At 44.9% G+C, this 23,030-nt stretch overlaps 1 protein-coding gene across 1 annotated transcript in view; it reads right to left on the reverse strand.

Annotated features, from left to right (window-relative positions):
* The window catches only part of xylt2 (xylosyltransferase II), a 328,263-nt gene extending 305,750 nt beyond the window's left edge, over nt 1–22,513 (reverse strand). The window contains exon 1 of the mRNA XM_073026605.1: nt 22,362–22,513. Within this exon, the coding sequence (XP_072882706.1) occupies nt 22,362–22,490 (129 nt within the window). The 5' untranslated portion in view covers nt 22,491–22,513. The remainder of the gene's footprint in view (nt 1–22,361) is intronic.
* Nucleotides 22,514–23,030: the final 517 nt, after the last annotated feature.

The following is a 23,030-nucleotide window of genomic DNA, read 5'->3' on the forward strand; positions in this document are numbered from 1 at the left end:
TATGTAAACCTTTGCTTTCAGTAACTGGTGTGACCCCCTTGTACAACAATAATGTCAACTAAACATTTCTGGTAATGTTTGATCAATCCTGCACATTGGCTTAGAGGAATTTTAGGGCACTCCTCCTCACAAAACTGCTTCAACTTTGGGGATATTGGTGGGGTTCCTTGCAGGTCCTTCCACAAAATTTCTATACAATTAAGGTCAGGACTTTGACACAAATTTTCTTCTTTTTAAACCATTCTGTTGTTGATTTACTTTTGTCTTTTGGATCACTGTCTTGTTGCATTATCCAACTTCTATTAAGCTTCAGGTGACGGACTGCTACCCTGACATTCTCCTGTGTGATACAATTTTGAACTCATTGCTCTCTCAATAATTGCAAGTTGTCCAGGTCCTGAGGCAGCAAAGCAGCCCCAAACCATGATGCTCCTTCCATCGTACTTCACAGTTGGGATGAGGTTTTGGTGTTGGTGTGCTGTGCCCTTTTTCCTCCAAACACAGCAATGTGCATTTCTGCCAAAAAGTTCAACTTTTGTCTCATCTGTCCACAGAATATTGTCCCAGAAGCATTGTAGAACATCCAGGTGCTCTTTTGCAAACTTGAGATGTGCAGCAAAGTTTTTTTTTGGAGAGCAGTGGCTTCCTCCGTGGTGTCCTTCCATGAACACAGACTTAAGCAAGTTCTAGAGATTTCTGCAGGTCTTTTGGTGTTACCCTTTGGTTGTTTCTCACTTCCATCAGCAATGCACATTGTGCTCTTGGTGTGATCTTTGCAGGATGCCCCACTCCCAGGGACAGTAGCAACAGTACTGAGTTTCCTCTATTTAGAGACAATTTCTCTTACTGTGGACTAATGAACACTCAGGGGAATTAAGGATTATGGGGAAAAGGCAGGTAGGTGGAGATGAGTCCATGGCCAGATCAACCATAATCTTATTGAATGGCAGAACAGGCTCGAAGGGCCAGATGGCCGACTCCTGCTCCTACTTATGTTCTTCAGAAATGCTTTTTTTTGCCTTTTCCAGCTTCATGCATCTCTACAATTCTTTTTCTAAGTTTTCTGAGAATTGTCTTGATTGAGGCATAGTACACATAAACAGATCTTTCTTGAGAAGAGCAGGCTGTGTCAGTAACCTGGCTTTGTGTGTCTTTTTTTAAATCGAGCAGGACACCTCTACAATCCACACCTCCAATCTCATCTCATTGATTGGAATACCTAACTCCAAATAGCTTTTGAAGAAGGCATCACCTTCAAGGTTCACTTTTTTTTTTACAACAAATAACCATATAACAATCACAGCACAGAAACAGGCCATTCCGGCCCTCCTAGTCCGTGCCGAACTCTTAATCTCACCTAGTCCCACCTACCCGCACTCAGCCCATAACCCTCCACTCCTTTCCTGTCCATATACCTATCCAATTTTACCTTAAATGACACAACTGAACTGGCCTCTACTACTTCTACAGGAAGCTCATTCCACACAGCTATCAATCTCTGAGTAAAGAAATACCCCCTCGTGTTTCCCTTAAACTTTTGCCCCCTAACTCTCAAATCATGTCCTCTCCTTTGAATCTCCCCTACTCTCAATGGAAACAGCCTATTCACGTCAACTCTATCTATCCCTCTCAACATTTTAAATACCTCGATCAAATCCCCCCTCAACCTTCTACGCTCCAATGAATAGAGACCTAACTTGTTCAACCTTTCTCTGTAACTTAAGTGCTGAAACCCAGGTAACATCCTAGTAAATCGTCTCTGCACTCTCTCTAATTTATTGATATCTTATCAATAAATGTATGTAATATTGGATCATTTTTCTCAATAAATAAATAAACAAGAATAATGTTTTCATGCTATTTATTTAATTGGGGTTTTTTTTATCTAGTTTTAGGACAGTGAAGATCTGATCATATTTTAGATCATACTTAAGATGAAAGATAAATTTCTATAGGGTTCACAAACTTTCTAGCACCACTAAAGATGCACATTTCTTCTTTTATTCTATTGTGCTTATTTGCACTTACTATGAATGCCACCATATATCCGGAAGGGTGGAGCAAAGTCAAGATGGCGCTGACTGGCGATGTCTGGCGATGTCTTTCCTTGATTCTTCAGAAACAGCTCTACTTCTACTTTTGATATCTCTTTTTCTCCTTTTCAAGGTTCTTTTGAAGACCCTGACCTGGAGTTACACTCTGACTTTGGTTCTTTGCAGGAATGAGATCCACTCTCAAGGCCTCACGACTGGCTGCTTTTTGATGTCCCAAGGACGCAACCTGGAAGACTAGTGCACCTTCATAGTTCTGGATATGTGCTGATTCTAGGTCAATGCCCCGACTAAGGCATTTTTCCCTTATTAGGTATGTCGAATTACCAGGTGAACTGTGTCTTTATTGATGCTTGCTGCACACTTGAGGGCTCAGTGGAGGGCACTGATGCTTTTTTGCTGGTGGGGGGGTTGTCGCCTTACTGCTGCTTGTGCATGGGAGGAGGGAGTGAGGGGGAGGCTTTGGGGTTCTAAGGTGCAACTGTCATTCATTCTTTGGGGCATTCCTGTTTTCATGGATGCTTGCGAAGAAAAGAATTTCAGGATATATGTTGTATATACATTTCTCTGACATTAAATATACCTATTTATATACTACTAAATTACTACAACAGAAAAATTTTGGATTCCTATTTATGTTATCAGTTGACCCTTCCTCATGCTCAAGTAGAGCACAGATGTGCCTCTATTTTCTTAGAAGTTTGCAATGATTCAGCATGTCATCTATAACTTTGACAAACTTCTACAGATGTGTGGTAGAGTATACTGGTTGCATTATGGCCTGGTATGAAAACACCAATGCCCTTGAACAGAAAAGCCTACATAAAAATTATGGATAGAGCCCAGTCCATCATGGTTAAAGCACTTCCCACCATCGAGCACATCTACAAGGAGCAGTATTACTGGAAAGCAGTATCCATCAAGGACCCACACCATCCAGGCCATGCTCTCTTCTTGCTGCTGCCATCAGGAAGTATGTACAGAAGCCTCAAGCCCCATATCACCAGGTTCAGAAGCAGTGATTACACCTTAACTATCTTGAACCAGTGGGGATAACTTCACTCACGCCAACAATGTACTGTTCCACAACCTAAGGACTCGCTCTTCATCTCATGTCCTCTACATTTATTGCTTACTTGTTTTTTTTCTTCAATGCATTTCATGCACCCACCACTCTCTATGTAAACAACTTACCTCTGACATCCCCTTCCTCCAATCACCTTAAAATGATGCCCCTTGTATGAGTGTGCCACAGTTTTCAAGATGCTAGATGGTGTCGCAGGAGAGAGCTCAAAAGAAGCAAGCGGAGACAGTTGGGTCATTCTGTGTGCCACAGTTCCCAAGGAGATGGGGATTGTGTATATTCAGGCACTTGGCAAAGTCTCATAAAAAAGTTAGATTTAAATGGAGGCAGCCACTGTGTGAGTGGGCCAATGTCAGAGTGGGGAGCTCAGGTTTTGGCAAAAGGGAGGCGAAGGCTGTAAGTGGATTTTTCTGTTTTTTTTTGTTCTTTCCTTCCTATTGCGGAGCAAGAGCAGTGGGAATGCCAGGCAGGATAAGGGAATGCTCTTATTGCAGGATATGAGAAGGCAGGGAGACCTCCAGTATCCCTGAAGGCAACACCTGCAAGAAGTGCTTCCAACTACAGCTTCTTTCAGACCTTGCTAAGGAAATGGAGATGGAAATGGATAAACTTTAGATCATTCAGGAGCCTGAGGAGTTGATTGACAGGACATATAAGGAGCAACACACACAAAATACTAGAAGAACTCAGCAGGCAAGGCAGCATCTAGGAAAAGAGTACAGTCAACGATTTGGGCCATAACTCTTCAAGTCAGTTACACCCAAGGTGCAGTATACAGGTAACCGGGTAACCATCAGAAGGGGGAAAAGGGACAACCAATAAGCGCAGAGAAACCCTATGGCCATTCCCCTCAACAACAAATATACCACTTTGGATATTGTTAGGGGACTGTCCTAGCAAGGAAAGCTACATCAATCAGGTCTCTGTCACTGAGTCTGCCTCGGTGGCTCAGCAAGGGGTGGAGAAGAGGACCAAAGTAGCGATAGTGGATTTCATCGCCAGAGGAATAGAATGAGATTCAGTGAACATGAGACCCAGATGGTATGTTACCTCCCAGGTGCCAGGGTCTGGGATGTCTCAGATTCGGTCCAAAGCATTCTAAAGAGGGAAAGTAAGCAGCCAAAAGTCATGGTACATATTGCTACCAATGTCATAGGTAGGAAAAGGAAGCAAGTCCTGAAGAGAGAACACAAGGAAAGAGTTAGGTTGAAAGCTATAAAAACAGGACCTCCAGTCAATGGTCCCTCTAAGGTGTTTGCTGCACATTCATCTTTTGCTTCTAGCGCAGTTACTGCTGAATCCAAAGTATTTCTGTTCTGTTGACGGGTGCTGTTAACAAATTAAAATGAATGGATTGATAGTTCTTAAATTGTGTCTATTTCACTCTCCGCAAATTTATATTTACACTGACTTACTCCTGAGTCAGGGCTCCGCAGGAGCCACTGGCAGCAGTTCCTGAGCTCACCAGCTCTCCCAGATCCTAAAGTCCATCATGATGCAAATTCTTTGTGCAATTCCTTTGTGCGTGAGTAGCAAAAGATCTGTGCTCGTGCACACACGCATGCCTTAGAGGGAACATTGCCTCCAGGGTAGTAATCTCTGCATTACTACCTGAGCCATGTGCCAATGAGGGTAAGAATAAGATGATGTGGCATATGAATGCAAGGCTGAGGAATTGGTGCAGGGGCAGGGTTTCAGATTTCTGGTTCATTGGGATCTCTTCTGGGGAAGGTATATTTTTGGGCCTCCACTGGTCAGGGTCAACCAAGGATATAGATAGATAGATAGATAGATAGATAGATAGATACTTTATTCATCCCCATGGGGAAATTCAACTTTTTTCCAATGTCCCATACACTTGTTGTAGCAAAAACTAATTACATACAATACTTAACTCAGTAAAAAATATGATATGCATCTAAATCACTATCTCAAAAAGCATTAATAATAGCTTTTAAAAAGTTCTTAAGTCCTGGCGGTAGAATTGTAAAGCCTAATGGCATTGGGGAGTATTGACCTCTTCATCCTGTCTGAGGAGCATTGTATCGATAGCAACCTGTCGCTGAAACTGCTTCTCTGTCTCTGGATGGTGCTATGTAGAGGATGTTCAGAGTTATCCATAATTGACCGTAGCCTACTCAGCGCCCTTCGCTCAGCTACCGATGTTAAACTCTCCAGTACTTTGCCCACGACAGAGCCCGCCTTCCTTACCAGCTTATTAAGACGTGAGGCGTCCCTCTTCTTAATGCTTCCTCCCCAACACGCCACCACAAAGAAGAGGGCGCTCTCCACAACTGACCTATAGAACATCTTCAGCATTTCACTACAGACATTGAATGACGCCAACCTTCTAAGGAAGTACAGTCGACTCTGTGCCTTCCTGCACAAGGCATCTGTGTTGGCAGTCCAGTCTAGCTTCTCGTCTAACTGTACTCCCAGATACTTGTAGGTCTTAACCTGCTCCACACATTCTCCATTAATGATCACTGGCTCCATATGAGGCCTAGATCTCCTAAAGTCCACCACCATCTCCTTGGTCTTGGTGATATTGAGACGCAGGTAGTTTGAGTTGCACCATATCACAAAGTCCTGTATCAGTTTCCTATACTCCTCCTCCTGTCCATTCCTGACACACCCCACTATGGCCGTGTCATCAGCGAACTTCTGCACATGGCAGGACTCCGAGTTATATTGGAAGTCTGATGTGTACAGGGTGAACAGGACCGGAGAGATTGCATCCAAGCTGTCCAGATACGCAAACCTGGGTAGTAAATATGGAGAACAAGTTTTGCCCACGTAGCAAGCTCCTTCTCCAAGCATCTGATGAACCCAAAGGAATGGCAGAAACAGATACAGTTTGGCACCAGCAGCATCACCAGAGTTGACAGTCAGCGTTGAACTCAAAATAGGACTGCTTTAGGGACTCCGGCTCTGGATTCTTCCTCAGGGTTTACTCCCAAAGCCTTACCCATGAGCAGGTATAGCTACAGGCAGTGGAGGTTTGAAATCAGTTTTTCTTCCCCTATATGAGCTACTAACCACGGCAAATGAGCTGCTATCCACAGCAGATGAGCTCCATCTGCCCGATGCAACTGATTTTAAGTCACCAGTAAACCGCCTTTGCCCCTTCACCTGTCAGCAGAAACAGGTTTGCCAGACTTGGTAACTAAGCCACACGTGAAGGCCAGAAGCTGGAGTTGGTTGTCAGAGGCGATTTGAACTGCACGCTATTGGGAGCATTTAATAGATGATGGGAGATTGTCCCCATTACCAACCCACAAACACCCCCCACCCTGGCTAAAACAACCTTAAGGAAGGTATAGCCTCTACAAAAAGGTCATTACACAGGAACCCAAGGGGGATCAATATCCTTGCAGATAGATTTGCGAGAGCTGTTGGGGAAGATTTAGACTGATTTAGCAGGAGCATAGGAAACAGAGTGATAGGGCTAAGGATGGGACAGTTGGTATACAAGTAGTTGTGCTATGTAGTGAGACTGTGAGGAACGACAGGCAACTGATAGTGCAAAATTACTGTTACTAGGATGAGCTGAAGTATAATGTGGGAGCAAAATCGAAAAGAGTAATGAATACAGAGCAAACACGAGGAAATCTGCAGATGCTGGAAATTCAAACAACACACACAAAATGCTGGTAGAACGCAGCAGGCCAGGCAGCATCTATAGGGAGAAGCGCTGTCGACGTTTCGGGCCGAGACCCTTCGTCAGCACTAACCAAAAGGAAAGATAGTAAGAGATTTGAAAGTAGTGGGGGGAGGGGGAAATGCGAAATGATAGGAGAAGACCGGAGGGGGTGGGATGAAGCTGAGAGCTGGAAAGGTGATTGGCGAAAGTGATACAGAGCTGGAGAAGGGAAAGGATCATGGGACGGGAGGTCTCAGGAGAAAGAAAGGGGTGGGGGGGAGCACCAGACGGAGATGGAGAACAGGCAAACTAAATATGTAAGGGATAGGGTAAGAAGGGGAGGAGGGGCATTAACGGAAGTTAGAGAAGTCAATGTTCATGCCATCAGGTTGGAGGCTACCCAGCCGGTATATAAGGTGTTGTTCCTCCAACCTGAGTTTGGATTAATTTTGACAGTAGAGGAGGCCATGGATAGACATATCAGAATGGGAATGGGATGTGGAATTAAAATGTGTGGCCACTGGGAGATCCTGCTTTCTCTGGCAGACCGAGCGTAGGTGTTCCGCGAAACAGTCTCCCAGTCTGCATCGGGTCTCACCAATATATAAAAGGCCACACCGGGAGCACCGGACGCAGTATACCACACCAGCCGACTCACAGGTGAAGTGTCGCCTCACCTGGGACTGTCTGGGGCCCTGAATGGTGGTGAGGGAGGAAGTGTAAGGGCAGGTGTAGCACTTGTTCCGTTTACAAGGATAAGTGCCAGGAGGGAGATCAGTGGGAAGGGATGGGGGGGACGAGTGGACAAGGGAGTCCCACCAATACCAAACACATTTTTCCCTCCCCCCCTTCTGCTTTTCGCAGGGATCGCTCCCTACGCGACTCCCTTGTCCACTCGTCCCCCCCATCCCTTCCCACCGATCTCCCTCCTGGCACTTATCCTTGTAAACGGAACAAGTGCTACACCTGCCCTTACACTTCCTCTCTCACCACCATTCAGGGCCCCAGACAGTCCTTCCAGGTGAGGCGACACTTCACCTGTGAGTTGGCTGGTGTGGTATACTGCGTCCGGTGCTCCCGGTGTGGCCTTTTATATATTGGTGAGACCCGACGCAGACTGGGAGACCATTTCACGGAACACCTACACTCGGTCCGCCAGAGAAAGCAGGATCTCCCAGTGGCCACACATTTTAATTCCACGTCCCATTCCCATTCTGATATGTCTATCCATGGCCTCCTCTATTGTCAAAATGAATCCAAACTCAGGTTGGAGGAACAACACCTTATATACCGGCTGGGTAGCCTCCAACCTGATGGCATGAGCATTGACTTCTCTAACTTCCGTTAATGCCCCTCCTCCCCTTCTTACCCCATCCCTGACATATTTAGTTGTTTGCCTGTTCTCCATCTCCCTCTGATGCTCCCCCTACCTCCTTTCTTTCTCCTGAGGCCTCCCGTCCCATGGTCCTTTCCCTTCTCCAGCTCTGTATCACTTTCGCCAATCACCTTTCCAGCTCTTAGCTTCATCCCACCCCCTCCGGTCTTCTCCTATCATTTCGCATTTCCCCCTCCCCCCCACTACTTCCAAATCTCTTACTATCTTTCCTTTCAGTGAGTCCTGACGAAGGGTCTCGGCCTGAAACGTCGACAGTGCTTCTCCCTAAAGATGCTGCCTGGCCTGCTGTGTTCCACCAGCATGAATACAGAGCTAAAGGTCTTATATTTGAATGTATGTAGCATATGGAATAAGGTAGATGCTCTTGTAATGCATTTAGAGATTGGCAGATATGACATTGCAGGCATCACTGATCATGGCTAAAAGAAGATCATAATTGGGAAGTCAACATGAAAGGATACACACTGTCCAAAAGGGCAGGCAGGTAGGCAGAGGAGTTGGGGTGGCTTGTTGGTAGAAAATGAAATCAAATCCTCAGAAATAGGTGACATACTATTGGAAGACGTAGAATCCTTGTGGGTAGAATTAAGAAACTGCCAGGGTAAAAAAGACTCTGATGGGAGATACATACAGGCTTCCAAACAGTAGCCACGATGTGGGGTACAAATTACAACGGGAGACAGTAAAGGCACGTAAAAAGAGCAAGGTTACTACAACCGTGGGGTATTTCAACATGCAGATAGATTGGGAAAAGCAGGTTAGTGCTGCATCCCGAGAAAGAGAATTTGCAGAATGCCTCCGAGATGGCCTTTCAGATCAGCTTGTAGTTGAGCCAACAAGCAGAAAGGCAATTCTGGATTGGGTGTTGTGCAATGAACTAGATTTGATTAGGAGCAGAAGGTAAAGTATTCTTAGAGATAGTATTTATAATTATCTGGATAGACAGGATCTGATTTGGAGTAGCCAGCATGGATTTGTGCATGGAAGGTCATGTTTGACAAACCTTATTGAATTTTTTGAAGTAGTTACGAGGAATGTTGACGAGGGTAAGGCAGTGGATGTAGTCTATATGGACTTCAGCAAGGCCTTTGACAAAGTTCCACATGGAAGGTTAGTTAAGAAGGTTCAGTCATTAGGTATTAATGCTGGAGTAATAAAATGGATTCAACAGTGGCTAGATGGGAGATGCCAGAGAGTAGTGGTGGATAATTGTTTATCGGGATGGAGGCCGGTGACTAGCGGGGTGCCTCAGGGATCTGTTTTGGGCCCAATGTTGTTTGTAATATACATAAATGATCTGGATGGTGGGGTGGTAAATTGGATTAGTAAGTATGCTGATGATACTAAGGTAGGAGGTGTTGTGGATAATGAGGTGGGTTTTCAAAGCTTGCAGGGAGATTTATGCCGGTTAGAAGAATGGGCTGAACATTGGCAGATGGAGTTTAATGCTGAGAAGTGTGAGGTTCTACATTTTGGCAGGAATAATCCAAATAGAACATACAGGGTAAATGGTAGGGCATTGAGGAATGCAGTGGAACAGAGAGATCTAGGAATAACAGTGCATAGTTCCCTGAAGGTGGAGTCTCATGTAGATAGGGTGGTGAAGAAGGCTTTTGGAACGCTGGCCTTTATAAATCAGAGCATTGAGTACAGAAGTTGGGATGTAATGTTAAAATTGTACAAGGCATTGGTAAGGCCAAATTTGGAATATTGTGTACAGTTCTGGTCACCGAATTATAGGAAAGATATCAATAAATTAGAGAGAGTGCAGAGACGATTTACTAGGATGTTACCTGGGTTTCAGCACTTAAGTTACAGAGAAAGGTTGAACAAGTTAGGTCTCTATTCATTGGAGCGTAGAAGGTTGAGGGGGATTTGATCGAGGTATTTAAAATGTTGAGAGGGATAGATAGAGTTGACGTGAATAGGCTGTTTCCAGTGAGAGTAGGGGAGATTCAAATGAGAGGACATGATTTGAGAGTTAGGGGGCAAAAGTTTAAGGGAAACACGAGGGGGTATTTCTTTACTCAGAGAGTGATAGCTGTGTGAAATGAGCTTCCTGTAGAAGTAGTAGAGGCCAGTTCAGTTGTGTCATTTAAGGTAAAATTGGATAGGTATAGGGACAGGAAAGGAGTGGAGGGTTATGGGCTGAGTGCGGGTAGGTGGGACTAGATGAGATTAAGAGTTCGGCACGGACTAGGAGGGCCGGAATGGCCTGTTTCCGTGCTGTGATTGTTATATGGTTATATGGTAAAGGAACCCATAGGAATCAGTGATGATAATAGGATAGAAGTCACCCTGCAGTTTAGAAACATAGAAAACATACAGCACAATACAGGCTCTTCGGCCCACAAAGCTGTGCTGAACATGTCCAACCTAGGCTTTACCCATAGCCCTCTATTCTTCTAGGCTCCATGTAGCCATCCAGAAGTCTCTTAAAAGACACTATTGTTTCCACCTCCACCACTGCTGCCAGCAGCCCATTCCACACACTCACCATACTCAATGCCCCTCTTTATCTTATACACCTCTATCAAGTCACCTGTCATCCTCCGTTGCTCCAAGGAGAAAAGGCCGATTTCACTCAACCTATTCTCATAAGGCATGCTCCCCAATCCAGGCAACATCCTTGTAAATCTCCTCTGCACCCTTTCTATTGTTTCCACGTCCTTCCTATAGTGAGGTGACCAGAATTAAGCACAGTAATCCAAGTGGGGTCTGACCAGGGTCCTATATGGCTGCAACATTACCTCTCGGCTCTTAAACTCAATCCCACAATTGATGAAGGCCAATGCACTGTATGCCTTCTTAACCACAGAGTCAACTTGCATAGCAGCTTTGAGTGTCCTATGGACTTGAACCCCAAGATCCCTCTGATCCTCCACACTTCCAAGAGTCTTGCCATTAATACTATATTCTGCCATCATATTTGACCTACCAAAATGAACCACCTCACACTTATCTGGGTTGAACTTCATCTGCCACTTCTCAGGCCAGTTTTGTATCCTATCAATGTCCCACTGTAACCTCTGACAGCCCTCCGCACTATTTACAACACGCCCAACCTTTGTGTCATCAGCAAATTTACTAACCCACCCCACCACTTCCTCATCCAGGTCATTTATAAAAATCACAAAGAGTAGGGGTCCCAGAACAGATCCCTGAGGCACACCACTGGTCACCAACCTCCATGCAGAATATGACCCATCTACAACCACTCTTTGCCTTCTATGGACAAGCCAGTTCTGGATCCACAAAGCAATGCCCCCCTTGGATTCCATGCCTCCTTACTTTATCAATAAGCCTTGCATGGGGTACCTTATCAAATGCCTTGCTGAAATCCATATACACTACATCTACGGCTCTACCTTCATCAATATGTTTAGTCACATCCTCAAAAAATTCTATCAGGCTCATAAGTCATGACCTGCCTTTGACAAAGCCATGCTGACTATTCCTAATCATATTCATGCCTCTGAGAGAGAGAAGCTAATTCAGCTGTATCAGTATTACATGGAGTAAATGGGATTACTGCGACATGAGAGAGGAACTCCCAAAGTTGATTGGAAGCAGATGGTAACAAGGATGATGGCAGGAAATTATAGGTCAGTTAGTCTGACTTCAATGGTTGAGAGGATATGGGAGTCCATCGTTAAGGATGTGGTTTTGGAGTGCTTGGAGACACATGACAAAACAGGCCGTAGTTAGCATGGTTTCCTTAAAGGAAAATCTTGCCTGTAAACTCTGTTGGAATTCTTTGAAGAAATGACAAGCCAGATAGACAAAAGAGATTTGGTCTTTGACAAGGTGCCACATGATGCTGCATAACAGGTTAAGACCCTCAAGGTATTACAAGAAAGATACTAGCATGGTCAGAGCATTGACTGATTGGCAGGAGGTAAATAGTGGGAATAAACGGAGCCTTTTCTGATCAGCTGCCAGAGACTAGTGGTGGTCTCTGTTGGGACAGTTTCTTTTTACATTATATGTCAATGATTTGGATGACGGAGTTGATGACTTTGTGGCCAAGTTTGTGGACACTACAAAGGTACTGTCAGTGAAGGGTAGGTAGTTTTGAGGAAGCAGAGACTACAGAAGGACTTAGATTAGGAAAATAGGCAAAGAAATGGCAGACGGAATACAGTGTCAGGAAATGTATGGTCATGGACTTTGGTAGAAGGAATCAAAGGGTAGACTATTTTCTAAATGGAGAGAAAATTCAAAAATCTAAGATGCAAAGGGACTTGAGAGTACTCATGCAGGATTCCCTAAAGATTAATTTGCAGGTTGAGTCGGAGATGGGGAAAGCAAATGCAATGCTAGCATTCATTTTGAGAGGACTAGAACATAAAAGCAAAGATGCCATGTTTAGGCTTAAAAAAACACTGGTGAACCCTCATTTGGAGTACTGTGAGCAGTTTTGGGCCCCTCATAGAACCATAGAACACTACGGCACAGTACAGGCCCTTCAGCCCTCCATGATGTGCCGACCCATATAATCCTTAAAAAAAAGTACTAAATCCACATTACCCCATAACCCTCTATTTTTCTTTCATCCATGTGCCTGTCCAAGAGGCTATTAAGTACCCCAAATGTTTTAGCCTCCACCACCATCCCTGGCTCATTTAAGCAGGGATGTGCTAACATTGGAAAGGGTTCAAAGGAGGTTCACAAAAATGATTCCAGGATTGTAAGTTTTGTCATATGAGGAGCATTTGACGGCTCTGGGCCTGTACTCACTACAATTCAGAAGAGTGAGGGTTGACCTCACTGAAACCTATCAAATGTTGAAAGGCTTCACTAGAGTGAATGTGGAAAGGATGTTTCCTATGGTGGAAGAATCTAAGACCACAGGACACAGCCTCAGAATAGAGGGGTGTCCTTTTATATGGCAATGAGGAGGAACTTCTTTGGCCAGAGAGTGGTGAATCTGTGAAATTTAATGCCATAGTGGCTGTGAAGGCTAGTCATTGGGTATATTTAAGGCAGATTCTTGATTAATCAGGACATGAAGGGATATTTATGGGGAGAAGACAGGTGACTGCGGCTGAGAGGGAAATGGATCAACCATGATGAAATGGCAGAGTAGACTCGATGGGCCAAATGGTCTAATTCTGCTCCAATATCTGTAAACAATCACTAGATTTTGGACTGTTTCCAGAGAACTGAGAAATTGCAAATGTCAATTCACTCTTTAAGAAGGGAGGGAGGCAGAAGAAAGGAAACTATAGGCCAGTTAGCCTGACTTCAGTGGTTGGGAAGACGCTGGAGTTGAAATTTCTAGGTACTTGGAGGCACATGACAAAACAAGTCAAAATCAGAATAGCTTCCTGAAGGGGACATTTTGCCTGACAAATCTGGAGTATCTGTTTGAGGAAATAACAGAAATGATAGGCAAAGGGAAGTTAATGAATGTTACTTACTTGGATTTTCAGAAGGCCTTAGACTAGATACTGCATATGAAGCTGCTTTAAAAAAAAGCCTATATATTATCAGGAAAGATACTAGCAGAGATAGAAGATTGACTGACTGGCAGGAGGCAAAGAAAGGGGGCATTTTCAGGTTGGCAGTGGTGTTCTGCAGGGATCAGTGTTGGGACTGCTTCTTTTCATGTTATATGTCAGTGATATGGATGAAACAATTGACGCCTCTGTGGCCAAGCTCGCAGATGATACGAAGATAGCTAGAGGGGCAGGTAATGTTGACGAAGCAGGGAATCTGCAATAGAGTTTAGACTGATTGGGAAAATGGGCAAAGAAGTGTTAGATGGAATATAGTGTAGGGAAGTGTAGTGTCATACACTTAGGTAAAAGGAATACAGGTAGAGTAAATTTTCTAAACAAGAAGAAAATTCAAAAGTCAGAGATGTAAAGGGACTTGAAAGTCCTCATTCAGAATTCCCTAAAGGTTAACCTGAAGGCTGGTAAGGAAGACAAATGCAAAGTTAGCATTCATTTCGAAAGGACTAGAATATCAGAGCAGTGTTGTAATGTTAAGATATTATAAGGTATTGGTTGGACCGCACTAGGAATCTGCACTTAAGAGCGTGGAACAGTACTTGGAGCTATGATGTTGTGGCCTTTACAGAGATTTGGATGGCTCAGGGGCAGGAATGGTTACTTCCAGTGCCAGGTTTAGATGTTTCAGAAAGGACAGGGAGGGAGGCAAAAGAGGTGGGGGCATGGCACTGTTGATCAAAGATAGTGTCACAGCTGCAGAAAAGGAAGAAGACATGGAGGAATTGTCTACAGAGTCTCGGTGGGACATTGATAGGATGCAAAACTGGGCTGAGAAATGGCAGATGGAGTTCAACCCAGTTAAGTATGAGGCTCATTTTGGTAGGTCAAATATGATGGCAGAATATAGTATTAATGGTAAAACTCTTGGCAATGTGGAGGATCAGAGGGATCTTGGGGTCTGAGTCCATAGGACACTCAAAGTTGCTGCGCGGGTTGACTCTGTGGTTAAGAAACCATGCAGTGCATTGGCCTTCATCAATTGTGGGATTGAGTTTAAGAGCCGAGAGGTAATATTGCAGCTACATAGGACCCTGGTCAGCCCCACTTGGAGTACTTTGTTCAGTTCTGGTTACCTCATTACAAGGAGGATGCGGAAACCTTAGAAAAGGTGCAGAGGAGATTTACAAGGATGTTACCTGGATTGGGGAGCACACCTTACGCGAATAGGCTGAGTGAACTTGGCCTTTTCTCTTTGGAGCGACGGAGGATGAGAGGTGACCTGATAGAGGTGTATAAGATGATGTGAGGCATTGATATTGTGGATAGTCAGACGCTTTTTCCCAGGGCCAAAATGGCTAGCACGAGAGGGCACAGTTTTAAGGTTCTTGCAAGTAGGTACAGAGGAGATGTCAGGGATAGGTCTTTTACAGAGAGAGCGGTAAGTGGAATGGGCTGCCAGCAACGGTGGTGGAGGCGAATACAATAGTATTTTTTTTTAAGAGACTCCTGGACAGGTACATGGAGTTTAGAAAAATAGAGGGCTATGGGTAACCCTAGGTAATTTCTAAGGTAAGGACAGTTTGGCACAGTTTTGTGGGTCGAAGGGCTTGTATTGTGCTGTAGGGTTTCTATGTTTCTATTACCTGCACAGTTTTGTGCCCCTTATCAAAAAGATGTTATGGCATAGGAGCGGTTCCAGAGGAGATTCATGAGAATGATCCCAGAAATGAAAGGTTAACGTATGAGGAGGGTTAAACGCTCTGCACCTGTACTCACTGGAGTTAGAAGAATGAAGGGGAATCTCACTGAAACTGAATCTCACTGACTGTTGAAAGGCCTAGATGGAGTGGATGTGGTGAGCACATTTCCTATAATGAGGGAGTCCATTACCAGGAGGCACAGCCTCAGAATAGAACAATGTCCATTTAGACAAATTGGACCAAAGAGTGATGAACCTGCGGAATTCATTGCCACAGATAGCTTTGGAGTCCACACCATTGGGTATATTTCAAGTGGAGATTGATAGGTTCTTAATTAGTCAGGGTGCCAAAGGTTACGGGGAGAAGGCAGTTGAATGGGATTGACAGGAATAATAAGTCAGCCATGATGGAATGGCAGAGCAGACTTGTCTGAATTACCTAATTCTGCTCCTATGTCTTCTGGCATTAAAAAGCATCTGGCTATCCGCTCTATCCATGCCTCATATCATTGTCTATCTTAACATCTGTCAAGTCACCTGTCATCCTCCAAGGAGAAGCCTTAGCTCACTCATCCTATCTTCAGGACACATGGCCTCCAGTCCAAACAGTATCCTGTTAAACCTCCTCTGCATCCCTGCTAAAGCTTCCAGGTTCTTCCTATAATGAGGTGAGCAGAACTGAACACAATATTCTAAGTGTGGTTTAACCAAGAATTTATAGAACTCTAACATTACCTCACAGCTCTTGAACCTAATCCCCCGATTATGAAGGTCAGCACACCATTCTTAACAGCCCTATGAACTTACGTAGCAACTTTGAGGGATCTACATAAATGGACACTGCTTTTGTTCTACACTGCCAAGAATCCTGTCATTAACCCATTATATTGCCTTCAAATACAACCTTCCAAAACAAATCTCTTACACTTTTCCACATTGAACTCCATCTGCCACTTCTCAGATAGGTCTTTATCATGTCAATGTCCTGCTGCAACCTACAACAACCCTCTACACTACTCCCAATTCCATAAACTTTTGTGTTATATGCAAACTTACTAACCCACCCTTGAACTTTCTGATCCAAGTCATTCAAAAATAAAATCACAAAGAGCAGGGGTTCCAGAACAGATCCCTGCAGAACATCCTGTACACCAACCTGCAGACAGAATACACTACTACTTGATCCACCTCGTCCTCCACAACCAGAGTTAGCAATATCTCCAGAAATATAATGCTTCAGAAAATTACACTGGACACAGTTTAGAAGATCTTTGCCCATTCTGCTTTAAACACTGTAATTTGCCAATTTAATTAGAATTCTCCATTATAATTGCCCTATTATTTTTGCACTTCTCTGCAATCACCATATGTGCTCATCTATATTTGTTCTATTTGTTATGACCAGTAGAATATACCCCAAAATGATCGCTCTACTGCTTCTTAGTTCTAACCAAATAGATTACATTTTTGCTGCCTCTGTAATACCTTCTCTTCATCTCGGCAATATTCTCTTTAACCAATACTGCCACTCTTCCTTTCTTTCCTTCCTGAATGTTTCATATCAAGCAATATTAAGGAATGTGCTATGCCCAGTCCTGCTAAGTTCCTCCAGCATTTTGTGTGATGCCCAGTCCTTCCCCTTTTTTCAGCCAAGTTTCAGTATTGCAAAATAATATTCCCACAGGCTATTTGCCACCTGTAGTTCACTAACCCTATTAACCACATTCCATATAGACATATATATCTAATAAACCAAATTTGTTATCTCCTACTTCAGTTTGGCTTTCCCACCCTCCCTCTCTCACCAGTTCATTTCTCCCTATTTTCTTCCTGCAGTCTGTCTCTTTTTCTCTTTGCCACCTATCCAGCCGCTTTTCCCTAATTGTTCTCTTGCCCCACCAACACCCTGCCATATCCTACCCCCAAACCCATCAATCCCCCCCCCCCACTCCCATTTCCAAATGCTCTAACTTTTCACATTCTCCGTGTGATCCTGTGGGCTTGCCCAAGTGCTCTGGATTCCTCTAACTCTCACAATCAATTGGACCAACACTTTCAAAAACACTCCTCGTAGCACTCTTACCCTGCCCCATCCAACACCATCTGCACCAACTTCTCTCCAACCCCTCTCAACCCTCTAAGGCTGCCCCAATGACCTCTCAACATTGTCTCACCGCCAGGCACTATTCCTCGCCCACACTCCACTTCCCCAAACATCCAAGAACGTCGCAGGCACACCAGGCTGCTCTGGACTCTCCTTCATCATAAGACTCTTCACTGACCTCCTTCAATTCTCCCCCATGCCCACCTCAACATACATGCAGCTACTTCCTGCCCCTCCCCCCACTTCTGTGCCCCAACTACCCCAGGAACCCTCCAATCCTCTGGAACTTCTCCCATCCCCATTGATGATGCAAAGATCATTGCCAGAGGTTCAGCAATTCCCTTCCTCGCCTCCCACAATAGCCTGGGGTAGTGAGGGGCACAGAAGTGGTGGGGGGAGTAGTAGTTGCGTGTATGTTGAGGTGGGAGAGTTGGATAGTGTGGAGGACTGTCAGAGGTTACAGCGGGACATCGATAGGATGCAAAACTGGCCTGAGAAGTGGCAGATGGAGTTCAGCCCAGGTAAGTGTGAAGTGGTTCATTTTGGTAGGTCAAAAATGATGGCAGAATATAGTATTAATGGTAAGACTCTTGGAAGTGTGGAGGATCAGAGGGATTTTGGGGTCCAAGTCCATAGGACACTCAAAGCTACTAGTGTATTGGTCTTCATCAAGCATGGGATAGAGTTCAAGAGCCAAGAGGTAATGTTACAACTATATAGGACCTGGTCAGGCCACATTTGAAATACGGTGCTCAGTTCTGGTCATCACACTACAGGAAAGATGTGGAAACTATAGAAAGCGTACAGAGGAGATTTACAAGGATGTTGCCTGGATTGGGGAGTATGCCTTATGAGAACTTGGCCTTCTCTCCTTTGAGCGACAGAGAATGAGAAGTGACCTGATAGAGGTGTACCAGATGATGAGAGGCAATGATTGTGTGGATAGTCAAAGGCTTTTGCCCAAGGCTGAAATGGTTAGCACAAGAGGGCACAGTTTTAAGGTGCTTGGAAGTAGGTACAGAGGGGATGTCAGGGGTAAGTTTTTTTTTAAACACAGAGAGTGGTGAGTGCGTGGAATGGAATGCCGGCGACAGTGGTGGAGGCGGATATAATAGGGTCTTTCAAGAGACTCCTGGATAGGTACATGAAGGATAGAAAAATAGAGGGCTATGGGTAACCCTAGGTAAATTCTAAAGTACATGTTCAGCACAGCATTGTGGGCTGAAAAGCCTGTATTGCATTTTAGGTTTTCTATGTTCTATGTTCTCTATGTTCTCACTCTGCCTTCACCCAGTTCTCCCTCCATACTCCCAACTCTTCTGCCTGATGCCCTCACCCCCAGCTTCTCAATCCCAACATTACCTCTTCTCCACCCACCCTTAACACCTCCAATTCACTCTTGAACTCTCCTACTGAGAGGTAGGTAATGTTAAGGAAGCAAGGAGTCTCCAGAAGAAGTTAGACAGGAGAATGGGATAAGAAGTAGCAGATGGAATACAGCAAGTCCAGGTAAGGTTCACGGGAATTATCTTGGAAATGTAAGGGTTAACATGTTCGCAGTGTTTGATGGCTCAGGGCCTATATTAAGAAGAATAAGTGGGGATCTCATTAAAACCTATTCAATACTGAAAGGCTTAGGCTACATCCACACTAGACTGGATAATTTTGAAAACGCCGGTTTCAAGTAAAAACGATAGGCGTCCATACTATGTGTTTTTGAAAATATCTCTGTCCGCATTGAAACGGAGATTTCGGCGAATCTCCTCCTCCTGCACATGCGCAGGACACATCTACCAAAAACAAGTGACATGTTTAGTGTTGAATCTCGCCGTAAAAGTGCGCGTTTGTGTAGTTACAGACTAGAAAAACTTAAAACGATGGACAGCTGTTGGCTCTCGCGCAGGAGAACTTAAAACTAAAAAAAACCAAATACTGGCGCATACGGCGGCAACCGACGGACTTCATGGACAGATTGACCCGGCTGACGACAAACATTGAAAAACTGACTAACTCTGTTGCATTAATAAAGCACCTTGTTAAATGTATAAAACATGTCTGCGTCAGTGTTATCTTGCATTTCCATACAATGTTACATAAGGCTGTTACACATCTATTGTCAGAAAAGTACTTGCATAAATAGGTAAACCACCTTCATACGAGCAAGGACAGAAAACAGGGCAAAGTGAGTATACTTATTTATTCAGTAAGTTATGGGTCAAAGTATTTGGTGAGTACATTTCTAACTCTTCTGGCTTCAGTCTCCAGTCTCTTTGCCGTCTGTTCTGAAATTGTTAGGTTGCATTCAAGAAAACAATGAAATAGCGCGCTGCCGTCTGATAGCATTTTCAGAAGTCTCCGGTTACGCCGTCCACACTGATCTGCCCGAGCAGCATTTTCAAAAATAACCCACCCTGGAAAGTGTTTCTGAAAACCTCTGTTTTCGGGAGACGAAAACATCGTTTTAGTGTGGACGGAGGGTAAAAACAAAGAGAAAAAGCTTTGGTTACGGATTTATCCGGCGTAGTGTGGATGTAGCCTTAGATTGGATGTGGAGAGGATGTTTCCTATAATGTGAAAGTTTAGGATCAGAGGACTGAGCCTCAGAATACAAGGACATCCCATCACCACAAAGATGGGAAGGAATTTATTTTGCCAGAGTGTGATAATGTGTTAAATTCATAGTCATATATGGCTGTGGAGGCCAAATCATTAGGTATATTTAAGGATGAGGTTGACAGGCTCTTGCAAGGGTGTCAAAGGTTACAGGCAAAAGGCAGGAGAATGGGAGTGAGAGAAATAAATCAGCCAAGATGGAATGGCAAAGCAATCTCAAAAAGCTGACAAAAATCCAACAAAAGGCAAATAAAAAAGCCATAAGTGAAAAGATGAAATATGAGGGAAACTAGCCAATAACATAAAGCACAATAATAATAGTTTTCTCAGTTATATAAAGAGTAAAAGGGAGTTAAGAGTTGATATTGAACCCCTGGAAAATGATGCTGGTGAGGTAGTAATGGGGGACAAAGAAATAGTGGATGAATTTAATAAGTACTTTACATCAGTCTTCACTATGGAAGACACTAGCAGTGTGCCAGAAGTCCATGAGTGTCAGGGAGCAGGAGTCATTCCATTGCTACTACAAAGGCAAGCTGAAAGTCTTAAGGTGGACAACTTTGCTGGACCAGATGGACTACATCCCAAAGTTCTGAAAGAGGTTGCTGAAGAGATAGCAGATGCATTGGTTACGATCTTTCAAGAATTACTTGATTCTGGCATGGCTCCAGAGGATTGGAAATTGCAGATGTCACCCCATTCTTGAAGAAGGGAAGAAGGCAAAAGAAAGGAAATTACAGGCTAGTTAGTCCAACTTCAGTGAAAGTGTTGGAGTCCATTATTAAGAATGAGGTTTTGGGGTACTTGGAGACTAATGATAAAACAAGTCAAAGCCAGCATGGTTTCTGTAAAGGGAAAGCTTGCCTGACAAATCTGTTGTAGAGTTCTTCAAGGAAGTAACAAGCAGGATGGACAAAGGAGAGACAGTGGATGTCATTTACTTGGTTTTTCAGAAGGCATTTGATAAGATGCCACACGAGGCTGCTTAACAAGATGAAATCCCATGGCATTACAGGAAGGATACTGGGATGGATAGAGAAATGGTTGAGCTGACAGGCAGGAAGCAGTGGGTGGGAATAAAGGAGGCCTTTTCTGGTTGGCTGCAGTGACTAGTGGTATTCCTCAGGGTCAGTATTGGGACCACTACTTTTCACATTGTTTGTCAATGATTTGAATAATGGAATTGATGGCTTTGTAGCAAAGTTTGCGAATGATACGAAGATAGGTGGAGGGGTAGGTAGTGCTGAGGAAGCAATGCGATTGCAGCAGGATCTGTGGAGGCAAAGACCATGGGTATATTTAAAGCAAAAATTGATGGCTTCCTGATTGGCCAGGACATCTAAGGTTATGGTGAGAAGGCAGATGCATGGGGTAGGGAGGGATCTGGGATCAGCCATGATGGAATGGCAAAGCAGACTCAATGGGCTGAATGGCCCAATTCTGCTTCTATGTCTTATTGCTAAATTGCCTACTTCTGCTCTTATGTCTTATGGTTACCCTGCTCCTCCTGTCATTGCTCATCGTTGCCCTATCTTCCTCCACCCCTTTTATCCACCCACCACCAATCCTCTCCAATCTCTTTCAACCCAGTCTTCTTTGGGCATGCTTACCCCAATGCCTCCTCCATGGAACTCCAAAACCCTCCTCACCAACCTAATTCCACTCCATCAATTGTTCTGCATCCGACATTCTGCACCGCCACCCGGCCACACCCTAACCACTCATTCCCCGCACAATCTCCCATCCTAGGAGCCCCCAAAGCCCTCCTCCCCTCACTTCCCATCATTCCTCTTAACTCCAACTATTTCACCCACCCCACCTGCCCTATCTCTGTGCCATTTAACCCCTCAAACTCCCACTCTTTTAACCCTTGTTCTCACACATCTGAGCCCATTTAGCCTCCACACCACAAACTTCTCCACCTCACTGTGCCGCTTAGTAACCACACACCGCCACAGTTATTCCCAAGTCACATGTGCCATGACCTCCATCACCCCAAATCCTGGACCCCCTCACTCCAAAATCTAGCGCCTTAGACCACTCACCTCCCGACACTCCCTCACACAATCAACCCAAACTGTTCTTCAACGTTAACCTCAATCCCCTCCACCCCACTGTCCCCCCAAACGCGTTCTGCCCTAGGCAAAACTCTCTGTCTCCCATCCCTCCTCACCGCTACCCCCTCACTCTTCCTCCCCTCAATCATTCCCAGCCTACCCTCACCCTTCTCCCATTCCCCTCCCCGGTTCTTTTCCAACCCCTCAGCCCCTCCTCCCTTGCAAACTCCCTCTCCGCCAGCCACCGGCCCTCACCTTATCCTCGGCTTCCAGGCCGCTGAAACTCCACACGGCAAGCGCCTGCACGGTCAAGATGGCCAGGGCGGCCGCAGCCGCCGCCCGGTACCTTCGCACCAGCTTTCGAGCTCGGAGCCTGGCCACCATCTTCCCGGTGGAGACAGCGCGGGGCCGTGCGGGAGCTGCGCCGCTGCGTGCGCGTGCCCGTCGCCGCGAACGCCGATCGCGCCGCTGCGTGCGCGTGCCCGTCGCCGCGAACGGTGCTGGCGCCGGGGGGTGGCCGGTCGCTCGATTTGGGTGTCACGCTCGGAAACTTGGCGAGCCCATTCGGCTCCTCTATAACCACTGGAGCACATAGCCCTCACAATGCAGGGTCCTAACCTCGCCCACCCAGTGTGCGATTCCACATCTCGGTACGACTTCAGACAGTGAATCCAACACCCTCTGGTGATAAACTCCTCGCCTTTCAATCTTACAGTTTCTTTAATACTTTGCACCCACCGCAACACTCGGCTGTTTTTGACTCCTCTGTTCAGGGAGATATTTTTTGGTCACCCCATCAATAGCTCTCCTAATTGACACACCTCAATTATCTTGCTTTATTCTCTATTCAAAACAAGCAAGACAAAAAAACATCAACGTAATACACACAAAATGCTGGAGAAACTCAGCAGGCCAGGCAGCATC

The sequence above is a fragment of the Hemitrygon akajei genome, chromosome 22, assembly GCF_048418815.1.
Source record: "Hemitrygon akajei chromosome 22, sHemAka1.3, whole genome shotgun sequence".
Classification (NCBI taxonomy): domain Eukaryota; kingdom Metazoa; phylum Chordata; class Chondrichthyes; order Myliobatiformes; family Dasyatidae; genus Hemitrygon; species Hemitrygon akajei.